This window comes from Fulmarus glacialis, unplaced genomic scaffold (assembly GCF_000690835.1).
Source record: "Fulmarus glacialis isolate BGI_N327 unplaced genomic scaffold, ASM69083v1 scaffold197, whole genome shotgun sequence".
Classification (NCBI taxonomy): domain Eukaryota; kingdom Metazoa; phylum Chordata; class Aves; order Procellariiformes; family Procellariidae; genus Fulmarus; species Fulmarus glacialis.
Genome location: NW_009224894.1, coordinates 91,270 through 116,160, shown reverse-complemented (window position 1 = coordinate 116,160; position 24,891 = coordinate 91,270). Strand labels below are relative to the sequence as shown.

The 24,891-nt window shown below is 36.6% G+C and overlaps 1 protein-coding gene across 2 annotated transcripts in view; it reads left to right on the top strand.

Moving 5' to 3' along the window:
- Positions 1 to 24,891, top strand: part of RAPGEF2 (Rap guanine nucleotide exchange factor (GEF) 2) — a 130,504-nt gene that overhangs the window by 41,669 nt on the left and 63,944 nt on the right. Inside the window, exon 1 of one of the 2 annotated variants that reach the window (XM_009582284.1) lies at positions 16,631 to 17,003. The exons of the other annotated variant lie outside the window; for it this stretch is intronic. Coding sequence (XP_009580579.1) covers positions 16,944 to 17,003 — 60 coding nt within the window. The 5' untranslated portion in view covers positions 16,631 to 16,943. Of the gene's footprint in view, positions 1 to 16,630; positions 17,004 to 24,891 lie in introns of those variants that run through there. 2 annotated transcript variants of the gene reach the window in all.

Genomic DNA, 24,891 nt, shown 5'->3' with positions numbered 1-24,891 from the left:
GCGCATTTTTTTAATGACCGTGAATGTCACATATTATTTCTTACTGTTCCAGTCATTATTTGAAATTGTGAAAGAAACTATGTTCTCATTTCCTTTTGACATTAGGCTCCCGTACGAATAGTTTAGTGTATAGTGTTAAAAGGTCAGTTAGTGAAGCACTCATTCACGTATATGATACGGTTGTTGCCTGAAAAGGACTGTGCTGCACTGCAGTAGGCCAAATCCTTGGATTAAATCTGTCATTTCCTTTTGGTATCCAGAACTTAAATGTCAAATTAACCTTTACTGGTGTCTGCCTCAGGAGCCCTTTATACTTGGGTTTCAGTGAGCTACATAGTCTGCCCATCATCAGGGAGATCACTTGGTCATTTTACTTGATTTCTTTTTTTTGGGTAATCTTACATGTTGAAAGTTTCCACGCTTTCTCTTGAGATGAAAATAAACCAATAATTAAAACTTATTCTACAAAATATTTTATATGGCTTTTAAATTGAGAAAAGCTCTGTTAGATTAGTATGTTTGTTTGGTATTGATTTCAACTGTAAGCGAAATACTGGAAAAGCTGTTTGTCTTTGGCTCTCACTTAGTTGTTTAAGCCCCCAAATCTGCTAGACCCATCAAGGCATAGGCATAAATAACTTTGTGCATACTTAATCTCATTGAGTTCATTGGGCTGAATTTTGCACAATGTAAGCCACATGCGTATAAATTTGCATTCACTGTTTTTAAAATACTGTCTTTGATCCATTGCAGTTGTAGGTTTTTTCCATTTTTCTTTCTTTATCTTAATTCCTTGACTTACTTGCCAGTTCCCGGTATATTCAATGTGTGTCTGTAAGAGCATAGATGTTTGATTACATCTGTTAATTATACAGGCTTTTCCTCATGAGTTGAATAATTACATTTTATGCCAACAATTTGTTTTCGTTTATACAACAGCTTTTAATGGTTTAATTTTCAGTGCAGTTTTAATTGCCTCTAAATTTATTATGGATTGAGCCAGTTCACTTGGTTTGAAGATGAAATATTTTACTGGTCTGTTTTTGAAAAAATAAATATGTGGTATTGTAGTTTGTAGGAATGACAGGAAGAATTACTTTTGTTCATATTATTTAGATGTGTATGTTGTGCTTAGCAAACAGTTCTAGTGTGATTTTTATCTAACTCTAGAAGGGCAATATTTAGATTACACACAGTGCCATTTGCATTTGTAAGTCCATGCCTGTTGTATAAATTTCGCTTTAGGTATGCCTAATGAGTTTTTGTAAGCTTCACTCTGGTACTAAGAGCAAAAGCCCATTGTGTGCCATTCTGTTGTGTGAGTTCATAATGATTTTGTGTATGTGTTGGGAAATTCATTGCAAGTGAGATTTCATATTGAGTTGGGAGAGATTGCCAAATAATCTGTAACATTTGCAATAATTACAGACAAATGTAGCTTTAAAAAGTGTAATATGATGCATATGACCAACTTTATTTTTTTTTCAATGCAAATAGAGTCAAATAAGCTCAAATGAGTTTTACAATATAGTCAAGACTCTCCGTGCTGGCCCATTCCCTCCTATTTTTACAATACTTGGTGATCTTGTGTACATTATTCTCCCGTTCACTTCTACTACCAATATTATTTTTGTTGCTTTAACCATACATCTTAAAGGCTGCATTGTCTTTTCTCTCTCCCTATTTTATGTCCCTTGACCTCATTTTTTTAGTCTTAATTTCTTTTTTTTTTTGTGGTGTTTTTTTTTTTTGTTTTGGTGGGGTTTTTTGTTCTGTGGGTTTTTTTTTTTTTTGAAACACAGGAATTCTAATCATATTATAGCACAGATCTTGTGGGCTTGTTATCCATTTATTCTTTGGTCAGCATCTGTCAGGGTCTCATCTTTCTTTCTACTTCTGAATTTTGGATAAATAAACAAAAAAGCATTAAAAAATGCAGATGTTTAGGTATTGCAGTAAATAATGTGATAAGGCAAATTGAAAAAGGATTAATGTGATGCATTTGTTTCCAAATTTGCTCTTCTTTTTGGATGTGTTCTGTTTTAGGGGTTAGGTACATGAGATTCAAAGTAGTAAAGCTGCTTTGATAGCATCCTCAAAATCGTCACAAAACGTGTAATTTTCTTATGTTTTGTTTTACCATAAATCTATAGTTACCATGTAGAATGATTGTTATTTTGTTGATAAATTATTAATGTTTTATTTGCAGTAGTCTCTGAATGCTTTTCTTCAGAAAGTTCAAACAGTATTTTCTGAAGAAAGTTTTCTCTGTCTTTGTGAAATCATAGAGTGAAATGTAGAGCTTAAATGAAGATGCATGGCTGTGCTTCTCAAGAATTAAAAATTAAATGCAGTGCTCTCAGTTGTGTCATGGCTTTCTGCAAGAGAGTCAACTTGTAGGGGACAGTGGACCCTCATTAACATAACTTTAACATTATCTTCATAGTAGTGGAATGTACTATGGCATGTCTGATAATGTTCATCTTTTCCTTTCCTCCTATATGGCATTCATTTCATTTTGGCTCACAGGAATGCACTAAACCTCAGGTATCGTAACTTACTGTGTATGGTCCACTAACAATTTACTTGTGGGTTTGCAGTGTGATATCATAATACTGATTCAATGTTATGACTAAAATTACCTCCTAGCCTTTGCTTTGATACTTGAACAATCTCACTATGATATAAAAATACTAATGTAAATGTGGAATTTGGTGACAGCACAATCTCTCTTGCCCAGCTTGATTGGCCTTTCTTCCTTGCTTTGATGTCCTGTGATTTAGAGAAAATGGAGTACAGTAAGCAAAGGGTATATATAAAATATTTAGTGTTTGACAGACGCTTTATTCAAGTATCTTTTCCATGACGTGGAGGACTAAACCTTTGATTTTGATTTAAAAAAATAGTCCTTGTAGTTGTTTAGTACCTGTAAGTCGCTAAATGGAGCATGGCAAGATGAGCACCAAAGATGCAATGGAAAGTTTTTTGTTAGCTGAAAACTTGTAGCAGTTGTTTTTCATTCTGATGATGTATACTGATTTGGTATAAAGCAGTTGGATTTTGCAGACCCCTATCAAAGTATGTGTATATGGCCATTATTTGAAAGACTGAAGGATTGGACACAGGCTTGCCAAGCTAGGGAGAAAAGTGTGCCCGAGTGAGTCAAGTGTCTTGGAACGGCACCAAATCAAACAAGATGTAGTTTTGACTGACATCGGATCTCACATACAGTCGAAATAATCTGAAGATCTGAGTGGCATCTTTTAAACTTAAGTTGCATTTGTAATTGCATTTGTCGATGCTAAAGTGAGTAAATACTTGAGCATCCACCAAATACAACATTTGATAAGAATGTGTCTTGTCAAACTGTTAAATGTCTCTACTGTTACGACTGAGAAATCTCTTGTGTTAGAGCTGAAGAGAAATTAAAAGTATTTTCCTTTAGCTTCAGAATTCTTCCTTTCCTCAAGTATCACTTTGGTCAATTCTTCCGATATTTTATCAGGGAATGTATTTATTTTAAAAGTTCCTTCTGTATCACATTGTTCAATTAATTTCTTTAAAAGACTTAGAGGGTTCAAATTTCAATATGGTTCCAGTATCATCGGCAGGTGATTTCTGTGCTGAAATTCTCTCTTTCTTCAACAAATATGCTACGTTTCCTTTAGGAACCCAGTTCCTTATCTTGAGGTCAGTGCTCACCAGTTTTTCGGTGGAATGAGCCCCAAGTCCCAAGTAACCTAGGGTTACTAAAATATTATGGCTAAGAGTGATAATATGCTCCTCAAATTATGATAGGAATTTGAAATACTTCATAATATTTTGATAACTTACCCTGATGCTTGAAAGACCATTTGAAATAAAATCTACTGTTGAATATTGTACTTAGGCATGTTACTTTTGGAACAAGTGTTGCTGATTTCTAGGATGAGGAAAATAGAAACTTCACAATGTATGGAAATAAAATGAATGTGCTTTATCAGACTGATAAAATGGCATCCTTTTTGCCACCATTTGTAGTTTGGTAAAATGGATCTGTTCTTTTTCAGGGAAGAAAAAATATCCTGATAAGTTTAAGCTGAGCTGTTCTTACTTGAATCTGGAAAACCATGGTTTTGATAGAAAATTTTTGCTTGTACTTTTAATGTGTTAGAAACTGTCTTTAACTAGATTAGTGTAACTCCTCTTTAGTTAATAACATTAATTAATAATAATGGACTTGAACTTCTGAAAGTGGATTTTTTTTGTATGTATCTGTACTTAAGGCTACTTAGTCTTTTCAGTGAAAAGCCCTTGTTTTGAGTGACTGGACTGAAAGAGCGTGGACCCTTTCTCCTGAGAACCTACATGGCTTTTCTTCTGCTTTAGGCTGATTTTTTTCCTTAAATTTTAGAATAGAATAGTAACCAATGGAATGATTTTTTAAAAAGGTAGACTTTTCTTGCAATATCGTATTGCCAATAAACTTTGTGGCTGCTACAGTGCATCTGTGAAGAATTGGTCATGCCCGATCTGAGGGTTGCTGAGCTGGTTATTATGTATTTACTTTGCTAAAGGCAAAATAGCAAAGCTTACTGGGGAATATTTAGAGAGATGAAGGTAGGCCTGTAAATAAAACACTGAAGCACCTGTGAATAGCCTGAGCAGAAACTATAGTGTGTGGTTTTTCACTCTGAGAATCTGTCCAGATTTGAATTAGTTAACAGGCTTATGAAAATTGCTGCTAGTGCATCCTCAGCCAGGCTTTTTAAAGCTGGCTGCTGAAATCCCTGCAAAAGGTCTCTCTGCCTTTAGTAGCCTTTCTTATCCCATTCAGCTTGAGATTCACGTGAGGTGACAATCCGTTTATCCGGAGTCGGAAGGAAAAGAGCGGTGGGCACGGAGCCATCAAAAACCCCAGCTTCTTCCCCAAGTTACAAGCATGTAACAATTTTATCCTCGCACACTCTGCTATGGAGCCAGTCATCGCCCTGATGCATTAAGGGCAGACAAGTATTGTCCTTCGGGATTTTATTTGAAGGAGGTGACTGAAAATTTGAATGAGAAGAGGGCTGGAAATGAAACCATGTCTAATGTGGCTGAGTCAAGTCTCATCTGCAGCCGCAACTCCCTGAAAAAATAAGTATGAGGGTTTTTTCTAGCTTTTTTATTTTTTTTTTTTAAAGTATTAGAACCTGCTGACCTAGAAAGTCAGTAGCAAACTGCAGAAACCTTGCTTCCTGCCCCTATCTTCTCTTGTAACTAATAGTTATTGCAAAGCGTTGGCAAAGTAACCATTTTTTCTGGATACCGTTTGCATTCACATCGTCTGCTGAGAGGCTAGAAGTCCTGTATTGAAAACTTATGTTCAGATTGCTCTATTTTATGAAGCAAATTTGCCTTTTCCTTTGTCTGGAAAATTACATTTTAAAAATCAACAAAGCTGTTGTATGTCATATTTCTACATTTAGGAAGGACTTAAAAAAATAGGAATTTTAAATTTTTCTGCCTGAATTTGATGCAAAAGCCTAGTTGTTTTCCTCTATTCAGTGTGTGTGGCTACTGAAGCGATGTGGAAGTTTACAAGATGACAAGCAGTGTCTTCTTTTGGTTAATATAGTAGATGAGAATTCAAAAAAGCTGATTCTATTTTAGGACTTTGTTATGGATGTCCAGTATAATTTAGGATGAGACTTAATGTTAAAAACCAGCATCATACAATTGCTTCTCTGCATGTATATTTATGTTTATGTTGTAAAATACGTATTGCTGGTTGTCTTTCCATAGACCACTACAAATGATCATGAAATACCTCATATGTGCTTGCTTCTCGACAATGTGGACTTCACAGTATTGTGATATACCTTGCTATAAAGTATTCTTGTTAGTGCATTGTATTCTACACAGTAAATTGATGCCAGTATAGTAGTGTACTTAGTCATCTTTATTGCGTATAGAATTTCTGTCATTTCAGTTTAAATCAGTAGGAACAGTTGTCAGACACCCAAACTACAAGAAATTAGTTTAAAGGAATACTGTCAATCTTTCAAGCCTGTAAATAGCTGCAGCTTTTAATGTTCCTGATGATTTTTAGGATTATCTAGCACTTTCATTCTAATACAAGTTCACTTAATAAAACAAAAAACAAACCACAGAATCAATTGTGAGTATTCACATTTAAAAAAAAAAAAAAAAAAAAAAAAAGCTTGCTTTTAGGAAGAAAGAACCACATCTGCACTAATTTGCCAAGTCTAGCAAAATTGTTTGATAGGGCAATGAACAAGGAGGTGTGGACACACTGAAAGCTTGACTTTATACAAAGATATAAAGTATATGGAGAAGTCGTGGGGAAAAAACAATTTTTCAAGCATCGTTGACCTTGGAAGTGTTAAACAAGTCTATTTACAAAGGAAAAAAGGCACAGAAAAAGTACTGGGGATCCTAGTGTCAGGTACACACGGTAGTCAAAAATGTTTGGGGAAGCAGGATGTTTGAGGGGTTTGGCTTTAGAGGCTCCTACGAGTTATGGCAGCTGAACCTATTTAAATAGATCTATTTTTTGAACTTGATGCTAACTTAGTTTTCCCCTAGATAGAGGAAAAATGTGAAGAGCAAGGAGAAAGGAAGCTGAGAAGGTCCTGTTATGTGCCATATGCAAAATGAAAGCAAAAAGGTCACCTCACTTAAATAAAAATTGAACTGGACTCATTCTGTTCTTGGTTATGAAACTAATTCATTTAAGTAATGTAAGCACAGAAATTGTGTTCAAAACATAATTGTGCACACATCTAAATTTACAGTGTATTGCTGATGAGAAGTGGCATGGTATGTAAGGGTGTTTTAATCAGACGTTTGCACGTGTGATTAAACACGCTTGCATGTTTGCACAAACAGATTTGTCTCTAGTGTTAACACATTCAGTATAAAATAATTTATTTAACATTCCTAGTGTTAATATTTAAAATAAAATATACTGTATTGATCATTCCATTAATAAAAGAAAGGGGCTAGTTCTTAACATTGTCAAGTGCAAGTGTCCTTTTACCAGGAATGATATTTGTGTAGTTGCTTTTGTTCATTTACAAAATTCAGTGTGCAATGTCAAAAGTGACTGGTTTTATTCTTCCATGATGGTGATAATCTACTCATGATTTGGAATGCGATTGATGCATACATCATACTAGGAACTAATACGAAATACTAAATAGATACTCATAGTCTGTATATGTAATATTTGAACACATGCAGTAATGCTAATTCCTGAAGTGTGTCACTGTGTTATATATGCAGGTGTATTTTGAAGTGAGACACTACAAAAATTGTGGGGTAATTTTGTCTGAAATATGAAATTCCTGAGATGATTTGGGCAGTTCCCATTAACCACTTTTTGTATAGAAGTTGGATGTTTCTTTATGGGAACATCCACTGGTAATGTTATAATGACAATACTACAATTCCCACCCCTATGTTCTGTGTTCTGTGGGAAAACACAATCTTTTTAGCCACATGGCTTCCTTCCTTCATCCGTGTTGTAAGGGACTACTACTATTTAAAGGTATGTGTTATGTTATATATTATTGTTAATATAAAAGCAATGCTATCATTTTATTTTGTGCAGCACCCGAAGCAAAACAAAATTGTTAGTTCATCGTCCTTTTAGTAATGTCTACTGGGAAGCTAATGCAAAATTAATGACATGCAGTGTGTTATTTACTCAACTTGCAGCTTCTGTCAGAGGATGTCTATTTTTGTATATTACATCATCCCTGCTGCAGAACTCATATATCCATTGGGATTTACTGTTCTTCCATTCCCTTTGGAATGGGTTCACATTGATGTCGTAACTGGATTTGTAATTGTGATTAGATTTGGAAATTCAAAGAGAAACATTGAAGCTATGCAGTATTTTTCGCAACTGAAGTGTCAGTGATATTACTGAGTTTCTTTTTTTGTAGATACATTACTGATACTAGGTCCTGTTTACAGCTTGTAGAGTTGCCAATGCTTTATGACCACACATATGTGAAACTTTGGTTAATAATAGCGTAGATTTTCCAGAGTAGCGTGAGTTTTTTGCTGTTACTGACTTGTGACGTGATCTTTGATATAAAAGATTGCTTTTCTGAGATGTAGGGTCTGAAACTAAATGTGAGGTTCGTCATCAAAGCAGAAAGTTGTTAGTGCAGCAGAAAAATGAATTTTTCTTAACTCCTTTCTAAACTGATCATTGCATAATGTAACTAAATACAAATATTGCATTTCCACCACTTAAATTTGATTAGATCTGAGGAAGATTAAAAAACCAAACACATACATATGTTCTTAAATATTTTTTAAATAAGATATCCTCATTAATGTAAGGTTGTTAATTTGGAAACAATGTTTGCATGTAAAGTACATCTGGGGAAATGGGATCTGCCTATGCATTATGTTTGTAGAATACCAATACAGATCCTTTCAACACTGGCTTCTCTACACAGATTATCATCATGAGTGATAGTCCTAACGTGGACATTTGCCCACTAAAGCATGGAAAGAAGCTGTCAGTTCATTTTTTCCCAAGCATCTGAGCCACTGTTATGTGAGCTGTGCTTGATGTAGTGACTTAAAAATAAAATGATTAGTATTTGGTGTCAATCTTTCCACAAAAGGTTCTGTTTCTGAGTGCTTTTAATAGTGCTTTTGTATTTAATTTGAATCATTTAAAATGATCATTTTGCTGAGTGAATTTCAGAGCTCTAAAAAATTAATAAAAGTAGTAGTTTTAAGTGTTAGGTTAACGGTTGGACTCGATGATCTTAAAGGCCTTTTCCAACCTAAATGATTCTATGATTCTAAGTCCATAAGGTGAGTTATTCTTTCACTTCTATTTCGGATTTGCAAATACTTCTCTTTTCTTGGACAACTGGCATATGTTAGTTCCTCACTGATCTTGCAGTTATCAATTGTGAAGGGGGAAAAAAAAAAAGCAAGGCTGTTTCTTTATATTTTGAAATATTGATGTTATAGTCATGCCCAAAGGCTCCACCAAAGACTGGAAGCTATTCCAACACACTTAAACATGAACCTTCCATGACGAGATTTTGTGCATGAGTATCAAATGAGTTTGAGAAGAGGAAGGAGGAAATTAGAGGCAATGTAAGAATTTAGTAATAAAACTGCAAGAACTGTAACCTGGCTTCTAGTCTGGTGTCATGATCTTAAACAGTAATTTGTGAAAGTAAATTAGAATGATAATAGTAAATTAGAAGTAAAGTGTGTATATTTAGTTTAACATAGCATGGATTTTCATATGTTTGAAGCTTTGTGCTACTTGTGCTACCTGATTTATTTGACTAAGGAAGAGGAGAGGGAAAGGGCATTTCTTAGAATTTTACATTAAGGTCTCTTTATTTGAAGGATGTAATGTTGTGTTTTGACTTTTTACCTATCTAAACCAATTTGGCTCATTTTGCTTGATAATTATCTTTAAACGTATGGGACAACTGAAGTTGCATGGGGTTTGTTACTGATAAAAGCAAAACATCTGAGGAAATGATTTCTATACAGTTGCTAGAGCCAGGGCACAAAGCTCTCAAGATACGTTAGTGCATGGTGCATTACACAAGGGAGGACATGCAGGGGCATGAGGAGAGGACTCTCCAAAAAGAAAATGATCTTATGCTGGTAAACTGTTTTTAGTGTTGATTTTAATTGGGAACCCCTGGAGTAGGCTCTTTGGAGAGTCTCCTTGGATAAGACTGTTGCTGGAGACAAAAACAGGAGTTATTTCCTTCCAACAGACAATTGAAGTGAATGAAAATCCTCTGTAAGAGCAACTAGCCCTTTCAAACTTCCTCAAAATACCAGAGATAAGTAGTTAGTTACCCCAGGAGATGTTCAAATAAACGTTCAAGGAGATGGAGAGAAAGGACTCAACATCACATATGGTAGTAAAAATGACACACAATTTCCACCATTATTTGGGGAATCTGGAAACCTAACGGCAGACTGGAGGCTTTCTGCCAGTCCCGTCTATGTCTGCACCTTGAACATAGTGATGAGAGTTTCAGAGTCTCCCTTAGAGCTTCTAAGTAAGTTCAAGGAAAACTGTTAGAAAGCATATCGTATTTGCTTAAAACAAAAATACTCCCCCTCCACTACTGCCAAAATCTTCCAATGAATAAACAAACAACAAAAACCAACAGAAAACCAGCTAGCATTTAGAGAAGAATTGGAAAAATCTGGGGTTTGTTTGTTTTTCATCCATTAATATTTTATACTGAAATGTTAAATAATTGTTCCCCTGCCTTGGGTGGTCTCAGATACATTCAGTTCCATGCCAGAACAATCATCCTTGCGATTCAAACATGTCAGCCTATTTCACGTAACAGGATTCAATGGGGCGGGTAAAGAACGTGACAGTCTACAATTTGGGCAGTTGATTGACCTCAGAAAAATGCCTGAGTTTTATTCTTACCTTTTAACAGTGCAGCAGTAGGATACACATGAAAGAGGTATGCAGTTATCCGGCTTCCGTAAAGTTTTCCTGCATTATTATACAGTGAAGAACATGAAATTTTGGGGGTGCCTCACATAAGTGAAGAACTTGTGTCCCTGGATTCCTTTCCTGCTGTGAAATGGGTATGGTCACAATGATATGTGGTTTTTTGTGGGTTTGTTTTTTGTTGTTTTTCCTCCAAGATAGTAAGGCGATTTGTATCTCAGTAGTGAACCTCGTCCCCGGCAGGTATGGATGTCAAGGCATTGTTTAAATGTGGTAAAGAGGCCTTGCTAGCTCTATATGCGCAATATTGTAATTCTTGACCTTAAAAGAACATTTGCTTTTTTGCTTTCATGCTTTTTTTCACAGTTTAAAAGCAGAAAGCACATTCTCATGTTCTCTGATTTAATTTACACGTTATCTTAAACTCTTGTCCTTACACCAAAGTGAGAAAATTTTATGAACGTTGGGAAAAACTTTGTCTATCCTGACAGACTGCATTTTTACACTCCTGAAGTACTGAAACAGTTAAGGAAATTAAACTAATCTGTGACCATTCTGCCAACTGAAGTCATTAATATATCGATTTTTAATATCTAATTTTTTTTAACATCTAATAATGATCATGTATACTTTTAAAGCCATGTTATATGCTTTAAACTTTAGGCTTGTATAAGTAATAACCCTTTGCATTATGTAAAACCACAGGTAAATCAGTTAAACATCACATAAAGTGACTTCACAAACATACATTCTAGATATGATTTTAATCTTGCAAGTAAAATTTAATAAGTAAGATCTTGTAAGTGTTGCAGGAACACAAAAGAGATGATCTTTTTTTTTTTTTTTTGTAAAAGCATTGTTAGATTTAAAGCATAAATAAATATGGAGTCCAGAGAAAAGTTTGTGTGCTCTGTTACTGTGGTGAGCCTTTGCTCAAGTTGGTTTTGTAAGCTAAATTAAATACTCTGGAAATGGGACATCTTGTCACATTTGGGATGAGTATCCGACAGTTATAGGTTTTCTTCATGTCTGTTCCAACATAATAGTTGTATGTAAGAGAATTTGATGGCAAATATTTAAAATGAATACTGTAACTTGCTCCTATTTTAAGATGGATGACATGCAAACAGAAAGTTTGCTGTACTGCAAACAGAGCTGTGCACAGAAGGTGACAAATGAGTCTGCCGTCAAAGGGAAGATTGGCAGTCTACGGCACATCCACCCAGCTGAGGCACCAGCCTGGCTGCTCTGGGCTTGTCATTATTTTAAAGATCCGGATTATAGATTCATCTGCAGCAGCAGCTCAACAGAAGGGCATTTGTTTAAATGGTCTGTAACATTAGTAAATGTGTTACCAAAACAGCACACATCGCTCCATTGTAACTGCTGCTCTGGTGTTGCCAATGGTGTGGTGAACATCGTTACGATGATGTTAATGCCACAGCTTTAGAAATAAAAAAAATTAATTTGGCAAATACTATTACTTTATCCACGTGTTTTGGCCGAAGTGGTATTTTAGTCATAGAAACTCACCTTGGAGAAAGTATTTGGTAGTTTTCCTTTATTCAACAGAGTTTTATTTAAAGTTCTTAAAGTTCTCAAGAAAATGCAAACAGGACAGGTGTGCCTGGACCATCCCATGTCTGCATTATGCTGATAAACAGGAACTTACTTGCATGAAATTGGGTCACATGGCCAGAGATTTAAATTACTGGCAGTAAATTTGACTAAATACATTAGAATAAGACTTTCATATTGTATGGGACTTTTAAATGTATTGTAGCATTTGGAGTGAATTCCTGTTCCGGGTTTTTAGTAGTTTCAGTTGGTGTTTTTAAGTCTGATGGGAGCATCAGATTGTTACTTAGCAATCTCTCTCATAAGGCTAGTGGGAGGGAGAGAGCATCAGCATTATAAAATTCAGAAGCATGCTTCTGGGAGCTTAACAGTTTTGTGTCCAATAGCCCTGAGCTTAAAATTAAGTTTTAAACCTTTCTTTCCAAGTGAGGAGGGCGGGGGGAAGCGAAAATGCCTCTGCCTTATTTTCCTTAAAATTATGTACTCCATTCTTGCACTCTTCAATTTAGCTGTTCCACCTACACAACTATCTGTGTAATAGTCCCTTCACTGTGAATGTTTCTGGGATACAGTGATTGTAGTTTTTTTGCCTTATTCCTTGGTCTTTTTTTCTATTTCTTTGACCTCCCCCTGCCCCCTCCGGTTTTCTAGCTACTGGAGTCATGAAGTGGCAGCAAATTTGGTGACCTTACAGTGTTCTGTTGTTTTATGCCTAAGTTTTTGAACATGAAGGAAATGATACTTTACATTGTGTTTAAAGGGAAGGGGAAAATGTGCTGATAACTTCTGTTTTTGAGGTGCTTCAGGAAAAGAATGGTTTCTGTGTACGTAATCTGTATAAAATTTTAAGTACTCCTCTAAATAGTTGTGAGTTAAGGTGACTGCTTGAAATTGAGGATTTGAGGTAATCTGTTGTTGCAGCATTTGTCATTAACCTAAAAAGGTTTAATACTCCAAGCATTGTTGACACTGCTTAGGAGAATAATATCGTGTGAGATTACGTTCTAGAACGTACAATAGTTGAGAGGCATTACAGTCAGATGGTACATGCTGCTGAGATCTCTACCAACTTTTACCTTGAATTCAGAACTACTGTTTATGAATCCTGAATCCTGTGGGTAGTCCAAGGATGTCCTAATGTTTGTAGTTACTTTTGAAATGTTGTTTTTTTAATGTTCTTTTCTGTGACTCATAAAAAGATGCTAGCTTTCTTATAAATACAATATTTTGAAAGCAGCTGGTGATAGCCCATCATGTCCAATTATTGCACATCAGGTTTATTAACATCTCACTTCAATAGCCTAAAAGCATTTGCAAAAATGTCTTGCTTTTTTCAAACTTTAAGTCTAAGCAAGGAGTTCTTACGTGGGTTTTGAAATACACATGAACACAAAGTTATAGTTAGGTTTTGTATTCTATTCATATTTGTTTATGATAGAAGCTTTCCAGGATATATCGTTCTGGTGTCTTACACTGATTTAAATGCTATTCATTCCTCACTGAAACATGTAATGATTCACTGAACTTCTGCTTTAATTATTTTTTTATAAAATATAATTTATATATAATTATTTTCTGAACTGATAATGGACCATACATACAATTACACTGCACCACTGTACCTGGAAAGTGGTGGCAGTTGAGGAGGAAGGAATAGGGAAACGGAATCAACCATTTATTTCTTGAAATTGTTTTGACTCACAAATTGCCTGTGAGTGGTGTTTTCTTCACCTAATTACATTAATATCACTTTATCTTGAATATAAAGAAGCTTTTTTCCATTTTGGGAACTCCTGAGTTTCCATCAGTCTGATGCACGTGAACATGGATTAGACTTTGTTAGGTTGATTTGAATTTTGCATTCATGTACGAAGTACTGACTTAATTTTCTAACAGGTGAGTAGAAGTGCATAGTAGTAACCAGCATATGTAGTAAAGAAGTGTTTCATGGCATCGTCATCTGGAAGGTTTGACTTTCACTACTGTTTTAATGGTTTTATTCATGTTACTCTAAAAGGCTTACGCAACAGAAACCTAGGCTAGATTCTGATGTTAGAAATACCAGCTGGTGCAGAGTAAGATGTATGTTGACAGTTATGTATGTAATGGAGTTCAGAAAGTGGTGTGCTCCCTTCCTACGCTGGGGAGACGTTTCTGTCTTGGCAGAACTTCATTTTTTCCTGACATGAGTGTAAAACACCACGCTCAAATTTTGCTCACGGTGTTAACCGCAAGGCCACCGAATCGGACTCAAGAGGATTTTAATTGCTTTGTCAACAAGTAATATTTTTAAATTTTGTACTAGAGAGGGTTTGTCTAAGCTTCCTAGAATGAGTAACTTCTGCTATTTCTGGTCAGCACTTCATCAGAAAATTGATTGCACTCAGCATTAGACTTTTACAAGGCTTAAGCATAATCTAACATTTTAAAATCATCTGTTAGTTGCACTGGCACATTACAAAGACTTTTAAAAATTCTAAAATAACTTTTGTAATTCAATCGTTTAAAGAATAACTTACCTTTTAGCATATACTGGAAGACCAAGGGCACAAGTGTCATTAAACTCTCATAAATGTAAATATATTCAATTTAAAATGTGCTGTGTATGAAATGGTGTCCTAAGAATAACTGTGAAAAAAGTAGACCAGATATTTCAGGATCTTTTCTTGCTTACTAGAATTCATTTCCACTAATTTTTATAGCTCATTTACTAGCAGTCATTGTCAGTATTGAAAGAAATCGCTGTGTAACAAACTAGACTCATTATCAGCGGACATGTTATTTTGGTGGAAGGCAGCTGCAGGTTGTATGACATAGTATTCTGTAGTGTTCATTTTCTTCCTATGTGTAACAACTGTTAAGTCTTTTTTCTATTGTTCTTGTTCAAAAAAAGAAAAAAAGACTTTGAAGTTACTTTAAGCACAGATGGTCTCTGATTTTAAAGAATGTGTTGTAGTCGTGTTAGAGAACTGTACTAAAGTTGAAGCCTAATGGAAGAGTGGCATGTGCCTGTTTGCCCTGGCTTGGTCTCCCCTGTGTCAAGTGGCGTGATTGGGCGCTTAAGATGTACGTTGTATAGGGCTGAGAGTTTATTGCTTGAGTGCATTCCCTGTTGCATTTCAGCTCCTCTGCAGTGTGATATTGGTAGTATAACACGAGAAGTGGTATAGTGTACATGGGAGTGACTGGGGAAATTTCTGAGTTTAAGATATAATTACAGTCGGAGAAGAGAATTATAAAAGCCATATGTATGTCAATCTCTTCCAGATCTTGTTTGCCCTTTTGTTTTTAGCGGAATTTGTGTATTCGGTGTGCATGGAGAAGCAGGAGCTGTATTCAGAAAGACTTTAAATGACGTGTTAAAGGGTTCTGGACATTTACCTGCCACAGCCCCTGCATATCTGTGGCCTGCGTAGCAGCGAAGCTGCTGAAAATCTGAGGCAGCTCGTCAAGTGCACTGTTTATAAATACTTGATAACAATGTTTACAGCTCTGCAGCAGCACTCTTTTGGGTGGGGGAAAAAGGGAGGTGATGTCAAACCCTCTGCTTTATCCTCATCTTCATGAAAAGTCGTGTTCAGTTCAGGATTTGGCGAGGTAAACGTGGGTCCTTATTCCCAGCCTGACTTCAGTGATATTCTTAGGAGCCAGCAGCAAACGGATCCCTCCCCTCTGGGGCTGCCTTGGTCTTCAGAGGCTGATACCAGACACAGGCAAGAGCTTGCTGTTTTATCTGCATGGTCCATCTCTACCTTAATGAGTGAAATGGTTAAGTATCCGAGGGGGCGAGCCTCAAGGAATGTGTCTTCCATTTGACTTGAATATTTCGGTGGATAAAGGGAGAGGGAGGGAGAGGAGAGAGAGAGAGAAATCCACTTACATCACTCGAACTGCATTGAGTGTGTGCCTGTGTGCAGGTTAAGAGGCAGACTACAGTGTCTTTGCTTTCTGCAGGAAGCAGCAATGCCGTTTGTATCCTAAGAGGAATTTTTTATTTAGAAAAGGAAGCATTCTTTCTACCCAGGAAATGGCTTTCCTTGTGCGTTGCTATGCCAACTGCCTGCAGCCATGGTCTTCCAAAGTAAGCACAATAACGTAATTATATTGGCGTATTGCATTCAGACTCATGATTCTCTGGGTTTTTGTGTGTGTGTAACTGTGTTGTATTTTTGTTGCTGACTCTTTGGGCAGTAGACGTGCTTGTCTTGATTGCGAGGAACAGGCATCGTAAAATTAAATGTCCATCAATGTCACGCTGCTAAGATTAATTGTGCAAACTTGGTTAGCTGAGTGGAACAGAGATCACTGGTCACTACTCTGTCAGCATCATTAGCAGCCAGGGGAGGAGGTCCCTATTCCTGTGCTCTGCCCTGATTTTGGGGGAGTGGAGGGTAGTGGTGGAGGGGGGAGGCTGCGTGTGTGAGTGTGTGTGATTGCAAATGAAACAGGAGTATTAACGATGCTTGGCTGAATGCTGGAGGCTGGTTCCTGCACCCTGACTAATATAATACTGTATTAAGCCTTTTTGAGGGAGTCTCTGTGCAGTCAGCCATTTTAGCTTTTTTCTTCCTTTTTCTTCTCTTCCCATTCCTCAGGCTCAGGGAATGGTTTTGTTCCCTTGGATGAATGCTGGATATGTAGGGTTTCATCAGGCTCTGTACGTCCTGACATGCTTAGACTTTCAGTGTTACAAAAATGGAGACTTACGCTGTCGTTTGGATTGCTGCTCTGCACTACAAGTGCGAGGGGGGTTTTGAGCTTACCAGTAGTGACACTTTTAGCTCCAGCTTGGTTTCCCCTCCTCCTCCTCTTTTTAATTTAATGCTGTAGAGGGTGACTTGCCATCCATAAGAAATTGGTACATGATGTGTAAATTCAGTTCAGCTTATGTTTCTTCATTATGAAACCACTTGCAATCCCAGCTAACCATGGAGTTATGGGCCAGCAGGAGAAACACTCAGTAAGTATTGCAAATTCTGTTTGTTCTATCAATAACCTGTCACGGGCAAACTGCATGGAGATTGAAACTGCTTGTCGTCCTGCTCACGGGCTTTCCTGCTTGTGAATTTAGTAGTGGGTTTCGAGGAAAGCTGTACCTGAGGTGGCATTAGAGACTGTGGCTGTATTTAAGATTGCTTTTAGCTTAGAAAAAGCAACTCTGTAGGTTCTTTTTGAATGTTAAAAATTTACTGAAAAAATGCTGACATACTTTCATTGGGCAACAAGCTATGAGCATTCAGTTAAAATCGTTGTGCATTTGTTAAAACTTTAAGGAAATATTCAGGCTGTATAACAAGTGATATAATTGTAGGTGGTGATAAGAATAGGTTTATTCTGTCTAGTGTGTGGTACTAGTGTGCTGTTACCTTGTAGCATGGCGTTTAACATCTGTGATACACTTATGCTGAAAATGCAGAAACTGGTAGTAAAACATGGAATGAACAAAAGGCGTAAGTACTGATGCTTTCTAATTGATCCCATGAGTCAGCTACACCTTTGTCACGCTTTAATCCCATAGGCTGCCTGTGTTTATTGTTTAGGAAAAATGCATTCATAAGCAGAAGAGCAAACATTATTTAACAAGGCCTCAGGTGTCAGGAATTAGAAATTTAGGTTTTACATGATAAAAAGATTCTAGAAGTATAGGTTCTTATCGCTAAGTTAACACATTTAAATCTTCATGCTAGATTTTATATGGTTCAACATAATTTTCAGTCTTACAATTTCTTTCTTGAAAAGATTTTTATATATATATTCTGTGCATACTGTGTGTGTTGGAATGTGCATGGGAATGTGTACAGTGTTCAGCATATACAGCTAAGAATTGTAAATATTGGGAAGATGTGATAGCAGGAACTTTCTAAGGGAGGAACATTTTCTTCAAGAATTCAGTTTTGATAGTGTAGAAATACGGAAACTAGTCTAGCAACATTTCTCAATGTGTCTAGTGGATTTTTCTTATGCATGTAGCAGACATATCACTGTTTCTTGTAGTAGACTGTTTTGTTCCTTTCCCTTCTTCTTAATTACATTCTAAGTATAAAGGCGTTCGTATCAAATCATTTGGTGTTCATGAAATATTTAGAACTTAATCTAAAAAAAAAAAAAATCTCCTTTCTTCCTGAAACTCAAGTACTGAAGAAGCTGAAATAGAAATAGGATACCTTGAATGTGCAAATAGGAATAAAATGCAAAAGCTGCATATGCATGTACGGGTTTTTCCTGCTCTTTCTACTCTCCAAAGAATGTTGATGAAAAGTTCTAGACTGATTCTCGTAACACAGCAAGTCTAACTGACATAAAATAATTGCTGATAGGACAAATTAACTTGGCATTTTAGAAACTCTACTTAGAAGCTCTGTCTTTTTTTTTTTTTTTTGTATTATTTTGAGTTAATTAAATCACAGAGATGAATTTCACTCTCTGGACCAAAATGTAGGAATAAGAAAAGGAATAAGGTCAAGGTATTGCTTTACAAGAAAAATAGTTTACCTTAAGAAATGTCCACATATATGTAAGAGAAAGAAATCATACTTGACATAGGGCTGGCAGGCAATTGCAGATTTTGCATGAACAAAAGCCATAGTTTAGAGTTTCTATAGAAGTTTAAAATGAAACTATTAGGACACAATGTAGCTCAGCGAAAAACACCACTTTGGCAATGAAATTTTCCATGCCTGTTCTCCAGGTAGAGGTTATTTTGCTTGGAAAATGAGGCTGAAAGTTGTGAATTCTTGGTAGAGAGGGAAAGCAAACTTGGAGTTTCAAGGTATACAGACTTTGTCTTGCTTTGCCTAAGATGAAAACTTATTCAATTAATAATTTTTGGTGATGAGTTATTTTCATGTTAGTATGTTCCCGGAATCCTAAATCTTTTATTGATATCTGACTTGATCTTATTTCAGGGAAATAGCCTTAATTCTTTCTGTAACATCCCCGCCTAGAGTCTCACAGCTTGATTTGCTGGGACGTTCTGGAATTGAATGCAAAAATCTCCTGTGCAAGGTTTCACAAAATTCTGTGAATTAATTTTAGTTAATGCTGTTAAATCTTAATTTCACACTATTTTAGTTAGGGAATGAGCGATATGGGTTAAATCTACTGTTTTGTGAAAATGGTATACAAACTGACCATTATGTTCATTGCAGTGAGAGTGGAGGGAGGAAAAGTAAAAGGTTGTGTTGCGTTTCCTAGATTACTTAATACAGGAAACAAAATCAGCCGCATCAGTCAAGTATACTGGTCCTGCGTACCTCATATTTCATAAATTGGAAGAGTCTGAAGCAGTGCTACGGATGCCTATCTGAAGATGGTGGTGCTCTGTGGGTGATGTTCCTTGATACACAAGTATTCTCATCTGCTGAACAGGGACTAAAAGTATACCCTGGGTGAAAGATGGCAGAGAAATGAAAGCTGGGTTGTTGAAAAAGTCGTTCTGCTTAGTTATTGTATTTAAAGTACTTCACCAGATTTCATGTAGCAGTTCAGTAGGTTCGTTCTATTTGGCTGTATCCTTGCTGATTTTTTAGGAGTCCTCTCAACTAGCTTTGTAGTGCTGTCATTATAATTTTCCTAATCTTAAATGTTAGGAGGATGAGTGATGTTTCCAAAATGGTCTCTTTGTGGATGTTGAAACAACTGTCTCTTGAAAAGTTTCACACATTGCATCGTATACCTGCTTTATTATGTGGAAAAATCACACGAAGGTCTAGCATGTGAAGGTTCCCACGGTAGACTCAGGCTTTCTAAAATGTTATCTTTCTATCTCATTTCTTCTTTTCCCTTGTATGTGGTGTTTATAGGAACTTCACTCAAGGTTATTTTTAAAAAATGAAAAAATTGACAGGTATAATGGCTTTAAAAAATGTTACTTGAGATGCACAGTTCTTTCATGACTGTGTAATGATTAACAACTCATTAATTGCAGGGTACATTGGAGTGACTTATGCACAACCTGTAAGAAAGGATAAGTTACATTTTTACTTTGGGTATTATTGAAATAAAATGTGCTAATAAAGGATATGTTTCACTGCCAGCCCAGTGACTCTCCTTTAGTGATCATGTAGGTACTGCAGTTTTTTGATGTGCTTGACCTGTCTTGAATTACTGAAATATTGAAAGCAATAAGTCAGGTCTTTGGCTTGTTCTTACCATGTTTTAGTTCACAAACATTTGTGGCCCTGTGCTAGGGGCCCCCTTGCTCCCAGGAAGGAGAAGGAAATGAGTGGTATTTTGAGGAAGAGTCTTGAGCGGATATTGTTCAAATATATTATTTTAGTTTGGTGTCTAGTAAGGGTGTTGGTTGGAATGCTTTCCTAAGAAATCTAGACTTGTACAGAGTAAGCATAATTTTCTGGAAGAGATCATTAGTATTGTTTTATAACTGAAACAATAAATGTAACCTGGGATAGTTATATGTCCTTTGAGTGAACATCACACAGCACCAATAAGACATGGGAAAGAGAGGTGTGATGATGTGATCAGGTGGCTACGTTTGGTAAGCTGAACAATCTGAGGTGACATCATACCTTGATATTTTTGTATATATATCTGGGGGGGGGAAAAGATGTATGAAAAAGAGCTCCAACTAGGTAGTAACCTATTAACTACTGTGGCTGCTGATGGTTGTGATTTTGTTCATCTTAATGAATTACATTGCACTGGGACGTGATACAGATTTTTTTTTTTCCTGTTATTGTTAGGCACCTTTATTTTTATTGCTTATTGAAACCAGATTTCTGTTTTCGCCCCTTCTGATTATTCCTTTCCTTTTAATTTGTATATTTTGGAGTAAAAGTCCTCTCTGAAGACCAGTAAAGGAGTTGTGGATTTTTCATGGGATTAGGAATAGTATTTCGCCTCTTCATAGATGCATTATGATACAGTCTTTAATTACATGACCATGTATCTTCCACAAGATTCATCTCAAGATGGATAGCTCTGGTTTAGTGAGCAGCTGTTTGATATTTTCCGCAAGCTTCGTAGCTCAAATGGCCAGGTTGTGTTTATGGCGTACTATTCAAGTCCTACTCAGAAGATGAAAGCATTAATTATTTTTTTTCTTCTGTGGCTTTTTTTAGATGTTTGTAACTACAGTGTTCATGTGATTATTAAAGTAGTGTGTGGGGGCATTATCTTCATTTTTCAGGTAGCTCTGCTGAAGCAAATCTTTGGCAAAAAATAAGGACAGAATTTTGAGAACTTAAGATGCTTATTTCTCAGCATAGCTAGGCTTAAGTAAGTGTTCAAAGTATGGATTTTTAATTTTAATTTTCTATGTATTGGCCCAGTTCAGTCACCCATGGCCTAATGATCAGCTGAAAGGTTGATTTTTAAGTGACTTGCCTGGCATCCTGCCAGAGATCTGTGGTAGAGTCTGGCTAAATTCCTGTTCTCCAGGACAACATTTAACTGCACATTTTCTCAAAAGCTTGTAAGTAGCAAAATTTGGGTCATTTCATAGGAATGACAGTGAATGCATTAGTGACCTGTAGAGATGGCAATGAAAACATCCTTGGCACGTAGGGGATGTCCTGCCATCTTTCTGTTACTGTTTCAAGGCCTGGGGATTGCACAACATATTTAAAATAAAAAAAAGGCAAAAAAGAGAACCACACCAAAAAAGCCACTATCTGTATGTATGTTGTGCATGTGTGCACAAAACTGCTTTCTCTACCTTCTTAAGAAGTAGCTGAAATTTTTTCAGGTCAGCGTGGATAGTTGGCATAGAAAATCTCACAGTACGGCGTTTGTTTAGCAAGTTTATGAAGTAGGAAAAGTTCACGCCTCACGATGAGAATTGGGAAACTAACATAATCAATATTACCGGTTCCGGTTTACGTTCCAAAGTGGCCAAATCTAGTGGTGGTGTTGGAGTGTTGCAAAGTGATATTTATGATAGTGCACACTGAAATATGTCATTTATAGTCACAATACCGATGTGAACCTGAAAAGGAAAGTCAGCTTCTTCCAAAATGCTATTTTGAGACCAACAACCTAATACTATTTACCATTACTGAGTTGTAGGCACTCCTGCCTGATCTTCAGGCATGCTGAAAATCCATCTGAAATTGGGAGCTGCTGATACCTGACAATTAAAAAAATCCCTGAACAAAAAAGCCAAACGTCAAAAGATACAAAAAATCCTAAATCCTTAAGGTACTGTTGATTTGCTCCTGATTCTACAAGTTAATAAAGATAGAGAAATAATAGAAGCTCTAAAAAGCAGAATATGATGGAATGTGTTGTGCTAAGTAGGGTAGGTTTAAAATATCAGGGAATTAGCAATATGCACATAGAGTAGCGTGAAGTCCGTTGTAACTAGAAGCAAGCACTGTGCCTCAGTACCTCAAGTTGATTCTTCCACCTGCAAAATGTTTGCACTCCCTTGCAGAATACTGGCTCGAGAGTTTTAAACGGTGGTACTTATGCTTGTACTTAAACAATTTCCAAGTGATGTGAACTTAACAGTTTAGCAAATGGACCTGTAAAAATATTCCAGCAAGATGAACTTTGCTGGAAATTAGAACTTTGGAGATTTCATTTTTAATTATCTAAGTCAGGGGACCTCAGATAGTGATATGGAAAGAAATATGTAGCTTGTAAGAGGATTAGAAACTGCTGTCAGTTGCGTTGCTTGTTTTTGCAGTTGTGATTGCTGCTGCTGCTGGTACTACTCCAGCATGCAAAAGCGAGGGGAAGTGTCTCATGTTCTGTATCTGCTGCTGAGATGACCTGAAGCTCATCTGCAAAATACTTCTGTACTTGATAGCTGTACAGGTTGTCTGCAAAATCAGTGAAATATCAAAAGATAACTGCGTGTGATTTAACAATATGAGCATTGTTAAATGGAACCATGGTTTCTAAATTGTAAACTAGAATTGGTTAAACATTTAAACTGTGTTCAGACCGTCAGCTGTCTGGGATAATGAATGAGGAAACTCCTAAGAACAATTTTTTTTTTTAAGCTTATTTTGTTTTTCTTCAACTATCTTAGACAGTTTTTATTCCTTGGTGTATTCTAGGCTTTAAATTGCTACAAATTAGTCCGTAACAGCATCCTTGATGTTTGAAAAGCTGAACTAATTTTACTAACCCTTTAATGAATACACAGTGGTGTGATTTTTGTCTGACTGAAATAAATACAAGATTTTCAGGATCTCAGGATGATTTTATTAAAGTCTGATTTTAATTTTTTATATCCCAGTTGCAACAGCAGATATATAACTAGATTATTAATTCTTTTCACTTACTATTACTGATGCATTCTTGTTAGTGCTCTCTAAATTTAAAAATTAATAGAAGTAATACTCTAGAAAGAGAAAAAAAAAAAAAAAATCTTGATAGTAGGGTATTTCAGGAGTTCATGCAGGTGAGGGTAATACTGAAGCAGTGTTTCCAGTGTTCTTTATTGCCCAATGGATGAGAAGTACTACTGACTGTGAAGACCCTACATGATGACTATAGTTAATGTTGAGGATTTGAGAAAAATGAGACGTTAATGTCTCAAGATTCAGCCTTGACCAAAGAACCTTGTACCTGCCACACTTAATTTTCAATATCGTATTTAAAAGAGAGTGATAGCTGTAGTGCAAGAGAAGTGTGGGATGACCCCTGCAGGTCTGCAGGTTTTGTTTTTTAGGGTTCTAACCTTTGTGTGCTTAACCTGTCAATCTGTTACTGAAGTGTAACTGGCACTCACAGGGTATCCCAGTACAGGTTGGTTGGTGGTTCTTCCAATTTTGTCAGCTTGCCCGTAGTCTTTTTTGGTGTTCATTTTGAGATGGTGACGATTAAGCTGAGAACCACAAGCAGAGTAAACTGTACCGAAGGGGTCTCCAAGCGCTGCTCGGTGGGTTGCTTGTGAAAGCTGATCCTATGCCCAGGAGCTGGAATTTATAGGAGTGTTTGTCATTCCTTCCTAAGCTCTGTGTTTGTATGGGGATATTAGAAGGGCAGATGAAGAACAACAGATTGCAATGCTTTTATGTGGGTGATACTGAAGGTAAATAGCCTTATGTTAACACAGCACCTGACCCAAATAGTTCTGCTACTTAGTCCCTAATACATCTGAGATATAGGGGTGGAGATGAGCTATTGCCTAATTCTTCTTTTTTTTTTTTTTTTCTTTCTTGAAAAGATGAAGGATCACAACCAATTGCATTTGGTGAAATAACTGGAAGATAGGATGAAATTTTATGTGGGTGGTGTTTGATAAATTTGCCCTTGTGATGCTGGACTTGGTCATTAGACTAGTGCAGTATGGTCGTATGCAAGAATGTGGGTCCAGCCTTTGGCCAAGAGGCTTCATCTGTCTTCTTGGATTGCTCTCACTGCAAATGTGAAGCTTGCTACCACGAACCAACTTCACGGTATTTAGCCAACCTGGCATTCTCTACTCGGCCTAAACCTTAAGCTGGTCAAAAAGCTAAAAATAAGGGCATCAGTCTTTTTGTGATCCATGGTCTCCATTGCAAATGTTGGAGCACAAAATCCCATCATGTTTAGTTCCATTTTCATGAAAAGTGAAAGAGGATTTTCCTAAATGGGGAGTAGCCTGCTAAATATCACAACTTGGACTGGCTAGTTTTCTAGCCTTCCTGGAGTCCTGTGCAGTCAAATTGATGTCTCCTGTAATATGCCATTCCTACCAAAGCCTGTCTGGAGCACCTTAAAAAGGCATCAAATAATTTGATCTGCTACAAATTTCAATAGTTCCTGTGCTTTGTTGTCCCTGTGCTGGGTAGTGGATGGGAGCGTGAGTGCCCCTCCTTTAATTCAGAGGGGCTTTCTGATTTTCTTTACGTATCTTCTGAGTTCCAGTTTAGTGACTACTGTAAACGACAATG